Here is a 12552-nt window from a genome sequence, read left to right as displayed (position 1 = left end):
TATCTAAAATACAACTTTTTAACAGTATGACCACATGACCTTAACAAGTTAATCATAACAACAGTCTAACACTTTTGTAAACTGCATTTATTGTACAGAGTACTCTGAAGAAAGAAAAATATGTACAGCCATTTGTTTTCATTAATACATCTATTCTGTCCTGCAATACTGGAAAGGCGGAATGTGTCTGGCACAAAAATAACCCCTAAGAGTTACAAATTAGAAAACAACACTTTTAAAAAACATTTTTACTCATCTGGTAGAAATATAAAAACTGTGGTTTATGGGGAAAAAATTAAACAAGTTCAATTGTATAGGTGGCTTCATCACTTAAGTCTTATCCCTTAAACCAACCTGTCAACAGCAGTGTTTAAAATCTACATATAAATAAACGGGCAGTGCTGCCCAGATAGCAGCACAGTACGAGCAACTCACAGTAATGCTGCGGGGGGTTCTCAGTGCAGGAGGGCCCTTCCCGGCGTCCCACAGCAGGGCCTAGCCAGGAGAGCCGTTCGGTGATGCAGCCTACGCCTGAGCATCCGTCTTCTCACACCACCACCATGAAAGGTACCAAACTGATGTGTTTAAAAAACAAAGGGGCTGGGGGACAGGAGAACGTGATATCACTACGTGGTCTTCCTGAATCCCTTTAGAATAGGGTAGATGTTCTCAAATGCTTCGTAAATTTCAGCTCTGACTTTAGCACCTGTGAACATAAGAAGGAGCAGAGACGAGCGTAAAATGGCATTTCTGAGGTAAAAGTAAGAATTACTCTGAAGATGCAAACACAGTGCTCTCCACGTTACCAGATACAGGCATTAAAACATTAATGGCAGAAACCCTTGTCACAATTCTAATTTTGTTTTTAAAATAGTTATCACTAAGATGAACTTTTTTTTTCTGGTACTGGGGATCTCACTCAGGGTCTTGTATTTGCCAGGCAGGCGCTTCTGCCACTGAGCTATCCTGCTGGCCCTATGGTGGCCTTAAAGATGACCTTAACTTAAAGGACCAGAGCAGTGCAGGTGGTGACTCCAGCCTGTCATCTCCTGCACACACTCGCACAGTCCTGCACCTCGGCCAGGCCATAAACCCAGCAGGCAGTGGCCAGAATGAGCGAGCCGCCTTCTTCCAATGCTGCCTCCACCTGGGATCGTCTCAGCCTTCCTTAGCTGTCTCAGCAGTGGGGGTGCGGATGGCCCACAGCAGCAGCAGCAGCAGCAGCAGCAGCAGACACTGCCACACCCAGCTGGCGCCGGGCTGCAGACAGACTCCACTGCTCTCTCCCTCCCACATGGGGCTTTGTTTCTCTCAAGGAGGAAAAGAAAAACCACCCTAGGGCCTTTTTTTAACAAGTGGTTAGCTAACTGTTCCAACACTGCAGTTTCTTCTCAGCACTGAGAAAATACCACCCTTAAAACTCTATAAAGTTTCAGATGCTGTTTTGTTACAACTTAACTTTTTTTTAAAAATGTGTTTAGTACAGGGTCTACAGAATATCACTATACAGATTAGACTACACAGTGATCCTCCTGTTTTTAGCCTCCCAAGCACTGGGATTATATCCTGTTTTCAGCCTCCCAAGCATTGGGATTATAGGCGCGCACCACCATGCCCAGTCTCATTTGCCAGTCTCAGTGCGCCCTGGGGGTGGGGCTGGCGCTGTAAGGCCAGGGATTGAATCCCGGTCCCTGTGCCTGCCTAAGCAGGTGCTTTAGTCTGCTGAGCTATCTGGCCAGCCCTTACAACTTACCTGTTAATACAACTTTTCCAGAAACAAAAATAAGGAGAACAATTCTAGGTTTGATCATTCGGTAGATTAATCCAGGAAATAACTCTGGCTCATAACTGGAAGAAAAATGGCAGAAATACTTTAGAAATCATGAGCTTCCCATGTTTTTAGGCAAAAGGAGAATCTGTGCACGGGAAATACTGAATAAACAGGCCGACTAGTCCACAGGTAGAACAGCTCTGCAGGGCACAGTGTAGTGAGGCCAGACTGACCTGTCGCTGACCACCTACTGGCTATCTGTCCGCCTATCAACTGATCCAGCTATGTTTATTTTCTATTCTGTGATCCATGTCCAGATTCACCATGGACAAGTTTATTTATGTGACTTTGTTATGGTTTGTGTCTAGTTGTCCCCCAAAGTCTCATGCAGTCATGGAGTGGACCTCTAGAGTTTGCGATTAACTCATGATCCCCTGGGATTATGGGTGTGAGTGCTGCTGGGATTGTGGGTGAGTACTCCTCCCAGCGTGGGCAGACAGCCTGAATGCACCTCAAGGGAGACTTGTGCTATTGCTAGTGTTGCTGCTACTTCTCCATTTTGCTCTTGCTCTCTGCCATGTGCCACTCTGCCTTGGAGCCAGCTGAGTATGGACTATAACATCCAGTAACTGTGAGCTCAATAAATCTTTCCTTCCTGTTGGGAGCCGCAAGAAGCTAAGAAATTGATCAAATGTGTATAGGTGAGACTGGTCCCCAGTACCTAAAACAAACAAACTACCCCACTGCCAAGCTTAACTGTCCTATCTGGTTCAGGTCAGCTATTAGTCGCTAGGCAACCTTGTGTCATGTGTTACAAACTTTGCAAAAGCATAAATAAAGGATCGTTTTGTTGTGTGTTGAGTTAGTCTTGCCCATTAGGCAGACTAGCGACCACCTAGCCCAGCTTTTGTCTTCTTGTCTATCTCATTCCTGCCGCTGTGTCTCCTTGGGCAGAACGGTTTGCAGTAAGACCAAGGATCCCTACACCTTCCTTCATTTTGGGTGTCGGGTATCTGTCCCAGCAATGAGAGAAAAGTAACTGAGACACCGTAAATTAAAAACTTAATCATTTAATTTTAAGAGTTGATAAGACAGCTTGCCATTTGGATCTGAACTTCCGGAAATGAAAAGTCATATCCAGCTGTCAGTTTTAGTTGGGAGATTTAACTAAAGTGACACACCAGGTACTAGCTTGAGAAGAATTTATCCCCCCAGTGACATGGAAAACCCTCTTCTCTCTCTGTCTTTGACTCAGACAAAAATTTAGGACAGGCCTGAGGTTAAAAAGTTAAAAGTGTGCCAGGTACACAGGTAGCGTATACAAAGGCCCTGGGGCAAAGAGGCAGGGGGCTGATGTGGCCCCAAATGCAGCAGATGCTGAAGCAAGTCTGTGAGGTGGGCCGCTGCCACGAGCGCACCAGCAGCGGCGTAAGAGCTGTGGAGAGTGTGTCTGTTGCTCAGTGCTACACTTTGCTGGTAGATCTGATGTAATGTTGATGCAAAGATGCCAACAAGGAAAAAAGTGATGCAAGAGGTTCTGGAGTCAATGCATGTGTTTGTAATGCACCTATCAAGCAACAAACAAGATAAAATATGTTAACAGTGGGAAAGAATTCGTTCCAGTGAAGGGGAGTTCACCACAGCACATGAGTGTGTGTAGGAAGAGCCTGGTTAACATGTCAGAAGATACTGCTGAAGACAGCAAGAAATTCAGGGACAACTGTAAACACTGCTGGGGTTACATGCTGAGTGCTCTGCATGTGGTCTATCCTGAACAGCCCCTAAGGAGAACACAGACAAGCCGACATGTCGCAGACTCACCTACTGAACTGCTGGTGGGTCAGCACAAGCCCCTCCAGCCTGATGGGAAACTTCACGTCGCAGCTCCCCACCATATTCTGAATCTTGAAGTCCAAGAACTTGGCTGGAAATCCCAACTTCTGCACGACTCTGGCATATTTTCTTGCTGCTAGTCGGGACTGTTCTTCACTAGGGAAAGGATAAAAGTGGATCACTTGTACTGAGTCAGCTAAAATAAATATTTAGATGAATTATTTAACATAAAAAAATACAAGTCAGGAAACAACAGTAATAACATGTAAACTGTTCACTCCTTCCAACAGGAGAAAAAAAATCAATAAACAGTTTTATTATAAAGATTCCTGTGTCCTTGATAGAAAATAACAGACCTACCAAATGATCAGCCAAATTACTGATCTTCAGGTTTATGGACAGGCTCTGGGCTACAACGTTCTGTGTGGAAACGAACACTAACAAGCTTCATCTTGTTAGAAAAACACTGATGAGTTTTTTGTCTCTCTTTCTTTTTTAAAGACAGGGTATCGCTATGCAGCTCAGGTTGGCCTTGAACCACTCTGTAACCCAGGCTGGCCTGGAACTCAAAATGATCTTCCTGCCTCAGCCTCCCAGTGCTGGGATGACAGGTGAGCACCACCATGCCCAGCTCTGATGAGCTTTATTAGCTGAAAAATGCACAAAGCAGCGCTGTCCTCCTGTATCCTTCCTGGTGACAGCATTTGGACATAACTATGAGTCAGCAGCGTCAGGCTTATGTGAGGAAAGCAAGTACACGGTGGCGCTGCACACAGAAGAGCCTCAAGCGCAGAGGGCAGCGCAGCGGAATTAGCCTGTGGCACGTGCTGCTTTCCTCTTCTCGGAAAGTGAGTCTGTGTTTCCTGGTTCTGATCAGAAAATCACCCACGCGGATAGACAGTATTTAACCAGCAGATGCTCCAGGACAAACAGGACTAAACACCACATGGGAAGTCTGTCTTAGGAAAGAGAAGAAACAGTTTCGGTGTTTCACAGGAAAACTGCTGGAGTGAAGTGCTACCACTGCACGCTGGAGCCAGGAAGACGGAAAGCTGCACACAGGTCCATGCCTGCCTTCTCAGAAAGCTCCCGCCTAGGACGGAGAATGTCCACACCAACGGCCTTCTCCTCACTAAAGACAACTTCAGAGTCCAGAAGCTAAAACACTGGTAAGCCTCTTCACGGTGATGGCTGCAAGTATATTTTAATCATCTTTTCTTTTCTTTTTGCGGAACCAGGGATTGAACTCAGGCCCTTGCACTTGGCAGGGAAGCGCTTATTCCACTGAGCCATCTCCCAGCCCCCTCATCTTTTATTTTCAAAGACTGAGTTCATTTGTTTAAACTTTATCAAGCTGATGTCACTAATCTAATCTTCCTGTTTTTCTAAGTTTTTGATTTATACTAATGATACAGGCTCTGTCAAGGTTTAGAACAGCACGGGGCCCTGCACACCAGTGTGTTCCCAGCAGGTGGAGAATACACCTTTTATGACAAAGGTGCACTCCCTGGGACATACAGAACTCAAATATAATTAAAATTTGTTCCAGGGGCCAGGAAGATAGCTTGGTGGTCTAAGCACCTACCTGGCAAACACACGTATCCGGGTTTAATCCCCAGCACTGTTATGTCGTGCTGGCCCCCAGCCCTGGGTCTGCAGGCTGAGCCAGCTGCCAAAACTGGGCATGGTGGTTCATACCTGTAATCTCAGTGCTGGGGAGGCTGAGACAGGAGGATCACTACAAGTCCAAGCTGCGTAGAAAGACCCTGAACCAAATAAATTAATTAAAAAGATTTTTTAAAAATTGTTCCAATGAAGGGCAACTGGTATTTGTGGCCAGAACACAGTCTTCCCATACTGCCAGACTGAACAAGTCGCAGTGCTCCAAACCACTAGCTTTTGTGAAGTTCTGTTATCTTGATCAGTATTTTTATGAGTTTTCATATAAAAAACTTTCATATATAAAAGAATCTTACTAGGTTTGATGCTATCTTAAATCACATACACATAAAATGCACTTGAATTATATAGAAAATAAGCACTGTACCACGTTGAAAACCCTTGTTTATTTTTAAGAAAATGAAACCAATACTTCCTAAAATGATTAGAACTAAGCACTGTAATGGTGACCTTTCAAGTGCTGGCCTCAAAACCTAGAAACTGCCATCTACTACCTTTGCTTTCATTACACATAGACCAGGAGAACACATTCTCAAAGCTACCTCTTGGCTCCCGTGCACACCATTTTTCCAGAACTGAAAATCAGCGCTGTGGTTCGTGGCTCTCTTATTCTCATGATTACAGCAGCAAACCGCTAAAATGGTTAGAGAGAAGCATTAGTGAGGTCATCCGAACTGTGGCACTTTGGAGAACTAGAAAATGATAAAGACCATGACATTTAGTGGGAAAGGCCTAATGTATATAGTTGTCAAAGTATTTGTCTTGCAGGACAAGATTCTCTTACATTACTTGTAACAAGGAGCGGAATAGATCACCTCCTGTGACTATTACGGTACTCCACGATATCAGATCTGTGTCTTTTTACATATCTACCCTATCACAAGAAGATGAAGAATGTTTAGAAAACTTGTTTTGTGTAATGTAGGTGTTTTTTTTGGGGGGGGAAAGGTGTTATGAATTAAATCTAGAGCCTTGTGCAAGTTAGGCAAATGCCATACCCACCGAGCTATACCCCAGCCTAATAGATCCTCAAAAACATCAAAACCTATTTGCTGTTTAGGACTAGCATACCTAAATACAAATGTTCTATTATTACAAATTTTCAGGCAAACTGACAATCCTTTTCTACTTCCTGAAGAGATAAGCCAGATTATGCATCAATATGTACTGAAACGAGACCTTGTTTCCACACAGTCCTTAAATATAATGTTCATGTATTAAACACATACATACATACAAAGAAAAAAAGCTTTTATTTTCTGGTTTTTTATGAACTAAAGGTGGTTGCTTTTTGAGATACTTTTTCCTAAGATTATAACGTAAAGGGAAAAAATTTCAACTGCAGATAGGGGTAGTGGCTTCAGGTAATAGGTTTTATGAAACAAGGCAAAAACCCTATTTTCAAGTAATTTAAAAATTAAAAATACATGCTGTCCCACTGAGTTACACTCCCAGCGCCCAGATGACTGAGTCGTAAGAAAGATTGCCCTGATACTTATAAACACTGCTGTATGTCTCCTCAGTCTTATCACTTACAAAAATGGAAGGAGTGTTCTAGTTTATATAAGTCCCAGAAAAGCCAAGTTGCTTTGAATTTCCTATCTTTAGTATTTTATTGGCCAGATAAGTCCCAGGACTGTAATAAAGATTACAACACTGTAAAATTATCCACTCAGCTGAAGACTGGGGCAGAGCAAAGAGTAACCTTGCTGGGTACCATGTAAGAGGGACTAGGAGTCTAGACCGTTAGCCAGTCCAGACCATTAGCCACCTTTGCGGCCTCACACAAAAATTTAAAGATCTTTGAATATCTAGTCAATTTAAGATGAAGACAAGAACACTGGCCACTGAATGATGTTTAATTACTCGCTACTCTCATTTTTATGTTATATAATGATTATTACAGATAAATAATAAACTTATTATCCAGATTTTCTAAGCACCTGAATTAACTTTTATTTTTTATTTTTTTTGTGGAACCAGGGATTGAACTCAGGCCCTTGCGCGTGCCAGGGAAGCGCTTATTCCACTGAGCCATCTACCTAGCCCCTTGAATTAACTCTTAACAAAATGGAAAAAACTGAGATGCACTGATGAAGGAAACGCTAGCCTGGCTGAACTAAGGGAACCAGCACAGAAGATGCACACAGCTCACAGTGAAGTTCTCAAGGTTCTGGAGGAATCCACACACAACAGAACTGTGTTCTTTGGTGCCCTATCAGCTGCACAAGGGCAGAGCAGCCTGTCTGGCCTCCTGTTAGCTGCCAGCTATCGGCAGCTTGCCCAAGGAATGAAAAACAAAGACTGTATTTTAGAAACTGGGCCAAGTTTTTCCTCCTGTGCTCATTTTTGTATAAAACTTATTTTTCTTGTTAGAGGAAATCAATTCGATACTGGTTTCCCCAGTAGAAAGGTTTCCAGGCCTCTGCTACACTTGGGTGGACGCGCCCCGCTCTGGAGCCTTTTCTGGATCAGCACGCTGACCCTGCCATCTCCTCTGGACCTGTGTGCCCAGACTGGCTCTGTCTGGATCTCTACAGGTGTCTTTTTCTGGTTTTTGAGACAGGATCTCGCTGTAGATTTCAGGCTGGCCTCAGACTTGCAAAGACCCTCCTACTTGAGCCTCTGAGTGCTGGGATTACAGGTGTGCACCACCCCGCCCGCCTGTCCATTTTTTAATGCAAATATTTACTTATGTAAAAATATCTTTTCTACTGGCATAGTCACAAAAGCCCATGACACATACTTAGGCTGCTATCTTAAAATAAAAAAGCTTAGGGAGCTTTTTGCCACTAATATTTTTATTAGAAAATACATAAAAATTATACAAAATAGAAAAATACAGTAAACTTTGTTGTACTTATTATATAGCTTTAACAATGGCAATTTCTGGATAATCCTGCTTCATCTTCATGCCCTCTTCGCAGCTCTCCCACAAGATTACCAAGATCACGCATCAGCCAGGTACAGCGGCAAACACCTGTCATCGCAGCCTTGGGAGGCTGGGCTAGGAGGACCGTGAGTCCCAGGCCAGCCTGGACTACACAAGGCCCTATCTTAAAAAAACAAACACACACACGCCTCCCTTCACACACACAAAAGGCACACCACACACTATGTCATTCTTTCCCATGCGTTCAAAGCATTAAAGGCACCACCCCGTTCTCCAGCTTCAGCAGTCCCCACTAGAATCCAGGTGCACGTAAACGGACTTTGCCTTAGACACTGCCAAATCCCAGAGGACTCTACACGGTGCAGAAATGCAAGCTGAATAAACTTAGGAATTTTACCCTGCAGTCTCATTTTACTCTTGTCAAAAACACGAACTTTCTGACCTAGGAAGTACTACAAGACTTCTATTTTACCAGATGGTTTAAAGTGCATGAAAACAGCTCTGACCTTGGGATTATATTCAGCATTTCGAGCACGAAGTGCAATGGTCTTTAGGTCAAGTTTACAACCAAGGTTCACTGTAGATACAATATTTCTGTAAGAAATTTGAAAAGAAAACATGGTTATTTGAATTAGAGTAATCAACCTTTACACAGTGGGTGTTAAATGATGATCCAGGAATCTGATTCCTTCATTAGTATTTTTTTTTTAAATGTATTTAGGACAGGGTCTCACTACACAGATGGGACTCAGTCATCCTGTTTTTAGGTTCCCAAGCACTGGGATTATAGGCGTGCACCACCAAGCCCAGTCTCAATTCCACCGTTTTGTTGAACATGCAGTGTTTTGTAGAAGGTAATTTTTAATGATTTTAGGAAGAGGAAGGGCTGGGGAGATGGCTCAGTAGAATAAGTGCTTCCCTAGCAAGTGCAACGGTCTGAGTTCAATCCCTGGTTCCGCAAAAAAAAAAAAATCCCAATTAGGGCCGGGGAGATAGCTCAGTAGAATAAGCACTTGCCTGGCAAGTGCAGGGTCCTGAGTTCAATCCCCAGTACCCCACACACACACACACACAAAAAGGGATTTTAGGAAGAGAAGTTCTGTTAGCTCATCTTTGTCACCACTCTTCCCAGTTGTCTTGCATGCTTGACTTTCATGGGAATTCAGATTTGTAGTTAACAAAAGCAATGAGCTAGAACCTAGCATCTGTGTACGAAGTATGGTGGACACAGACAATGAATGTTTATGTTTATTACAGTAAGGCACACTGTCATTAATCCCCTTCAAAATACTAATGAGGGCTGGCCAGATAGCTCAGCGGACTAAAGCACCTGCTTAGGCTGAGTGCCGCAGCCGGGGTTCGATCCCCAACCGGTGTGCCACGCCGGCCCCACCCCTGGGGCATACTGAAATGGCAATTGAGAGTGGGCATAGTGGCACGCACCTGCAATCCCAGCACTTGGGAGGCTGAAAACAGGAAACACTGAGTCCAATCTGTGTAGTGAGACCTTGTAGACCTTATACTAAATACATTAAAAAAACAAAAACAAAAAACTGTGGAAGCAAAATTTAGGCCTCTAAATGGTCAGGGTCCAATAAGTACAGGATGCTGAACCTGCAAATGGGAAATACCACACCTACAGGAGGTAAGAAAATGGGGCAGCTGTAACCTCAGGACTACAAACCCGACAATAGCCTTATGCGCCCACAAGGTAAAAGCTATGTGCTTCTTGCTGACTGATACTCAGCAAGATCTGCCTGTTTTTTAGGAAAAAAATCACCACCATCACCACCATTTTGATAACTTCATTCAGATAGAAAAACTCAGTTAAGACAAGAACTGTCATTGCTACGTTACAGATCTTCAAAGATCTATGGCAAGGGGACTGGGGAGATGACTCAGTGGAATAAGCGCTTCCCTGGCAAGCGCAAGGGCCCGAGTTCAATCCCCGGTTCTGCAAAAAAAAAAAAAAAAAAGGTGTATAGCAACTCTCACAGCAAATACAAACAAAAACAAGGACCACTGTGACCTGTGACAAACCCTACAACACATGAGATCGGGGCAGCAAATCTGTGGCAGGGAACGTCTATTACAGTGAAACCCAGCTGCAATTTTAATGACATGAGTCCATCAAAACAAATGACCTTGTTTCTGAAAACATCAGGACAGTGTTTCGCAGGAGTGCTGGCTCACTAGACAGCTGTGGCTACCTGTCGAGGAGCCAGCGTCGTCACTGTTTCACTCCCCCAGGTAAGTGAGCCCTCTAAAGGCACAGTGCACCACTGTGCAGGACCTCTGCAGACAGGAAAGCTCGCGCACAGGAAGTACTCACTGCAGCTGCGGGACAATCCCAGAGCTCTCAGAGGCTGGTGTAGCTGGAGTGATGGGGGTCATGGGGGTCATCGGTGAGGGGTACAGGGGTGTGGTGCCCGGCAAGGGTGCCGTTGTAAGAGTCTGTGAATGGAAGAGTTGGGGAGTTTGGCCTGAGGCCCCCTGAGGTGCCTGCTGGGGTGCTGACTGCTGCACAGCTGCCGCTGCAGCTGCTGTTGTCTGCTGCTGCTGCTGCTGCTGTTGCTGCTGCTGCTGCTGCCTCTGTTGCTCTTCTAAAATAGACAGGCTGTTGGTGCTCTGAACAGGCTGCGGTGTGAGTCCTGTGCCGTAAGGCATCATTGGACTGAAGATGGGGATTCCAGGCGTCATGGCACCCTGTGGGAAGCAGAGGGAACGGTGGGTGAGCAGGCCACTGGCATAAGGGTTTGCGCGCCCTTTCCAGCAGAACCACAGGTAATATGTGCACGGCAGATGCTTTCTGAGTACAGTGCATAACGGAACATTACCAGGCAAGAGCTTGCTGGTCTTACACACAAAGCTGTCTTTTTAATCCTGAACACAGTAGAGAAGGGCTCAGGATTTCGAATCTACTGCTACTTATTACATGTGAAAATGTAAGAGGGAATTATGATTATCACAAAGAACAAAAGGGAGATAACCAAGTGACTACAAATTTCTGTTTAAGCACCCAGGATAGCACCCCTTCTACTCTTACAGTGTTTGTCCCAGCATGGATGGTCAAGTACATGCTTCGCCTATAGATACCATCCAACATGTTAAACAGAAAACCTGGCACTTAGAAAATAACAAAGTGTCATTTTATCAACCATGATCATGACAATTAGACTATTATTCAAAAAAGTCAATCTCTTGCTGTTCCAAAAGCATAAATCTACAAAATAATACTAGCATTCTGCTTCTGCACCCTGCATCCAAGCTTTCCCAGAAACTGTTACATATGCTAATGTATCTAGGCCTCACAGCAGTCTCTTGGCAAGTGAGAACAACTGTTCTTTCCGTGTGAAGATAAGAAACTGATGACCAGGAGGGCACACAATGTGCCAAGGACATGGGCCTTGCAGGCAGATGAGCCAGGGTCCACATCCACAGGCCAGGCCAGGGCCTCCCTCATGCCAAAATTAGTGAGGCTGAGTTTTCCGGGGTTGGGCATAACTTCGTGGATCTCTTACAAGGTGTGATAAAAACAATATGGTGAACCTTGCCGTCCAGGGCCATCCAAGAGAAGGACAGGATTGTAAGAGACTCCTCAGTGTGTCCTCACCCACCTCATCCACACGCCCAGGCACTCAGAGACCTCTGGCTCCCTGCCCCGAAACTTGGAATGACCATGAGACGTAAGCATTTTTATTTCATTCAGGATATCAAAGTAGTCACAACAGTGCGACTAAAGATACGCAGGAAAGAGGACATTAAGAACTGTTTCAGCTTGCCTGGCAAGCACAAGGGCCTGAGTTCAATCCCTGGTTCCACCAAAAAAAAAAAAAAAAAGAACTGTTTCAGAACGTGGCAAGAATGACAGGTTGGTGAGGAGGTACTCTGAAGGGGTCGCAATGTGTCTTTCACTTTAAGTTTATGCACTCATCATGGTTTTGTTTCTTTTTTTGTCTTTTTGAGACAAAGTTTTGCTACACAATTCAGGCTGGGCTTCAATTCCCACTGTAGCCCAGGCCAGCTTCCCAGGTCCTGGGCTTCCAGGTGTGCACCACCTTCGCCATGGTTTTCAATTACAGCTTGCACTCTGTGCAACAGTATGTGTGTATGCTGTGAGCAGAGGGCCCCAGCTTTCATTAGACTCTCAAATACATGCAAGATATAACAAGGACCAGGATTCTTTCTCACTTCCACCACTTTAGTACAAGGTAACTGCCAGGATATAGCCCAGCGGTATAAACACCTGCCTAGCAAGGTAACTATGACTAATAAGATATTGTATTGTTTCAACAGTACAGTGGCAGGCTGAATACAAAGGACGGGCCAACCTATGCTATGGCTATTAACAGTCTAGGCATTAAGTAAACTCTTG

General features: G+C 44.4%; 1 protein-coding gene across 2 annotated transcripts in view; it reads right to left on the bottom strand.

Moving 5' to 3' along the window:
* Positions 1 to 260: 260 nt before the first annotated feature.
* The window catches only part of Tbp (TATA-box binding protein), a 17280-nt gene continuing 4988 nt past the window's right edge, over positions 261 to 12552 (bottom strand). For both annotated transcript variants that reach the window (XM_004644611.3, XM_023704817.1), the window contains exons 3-8: positions 10510 to 10883; positions 8684 to 8771; positions 5827 to 5918; positions 3593 to 3760; positions 1754 to 1848; positions 261 to 706 (exon numbers count right to left, since the gene is read on the bottom strand). In XM_004644611.3, coding sequence (XP_004644668.1) covers positions 627 to 706; positions 1754 to 1848; positions 3593 to 3760; positions 5827 to 5918; positions 8684 to 8771; positions 10510 to 10883 — 897 coding nt within the window. In that variant the 3' untranslated portion in view covers positions 261 to 626. The remainder of the gene's footprint in view (positions 707 to 1753; positions 1849 to 3592; positions 3761 to 5826; positions 5919 to 8683; positions 8772 to 10509; positions 10884 to 12552) is intronic.

The sequence above is a fragment of the Octodon degus genome, unplaced genomic scaffold, assembly GCF_000260255.1.
Source record: "Octodon degus isolate 3935 unplaced genomic scaffold, OctDeg1.0 scaffold00205, whole genome shotgun sequence".
Classification (NCBI taxonomy): Eukaryota; Metazoa; Chordata; class Mammalia; order Rodentia; family Octodontidae; genus Octodon; species Octodon degus.
This window is presented reverse-complemented; position numbering and strand designations above follow the sequence as displayed.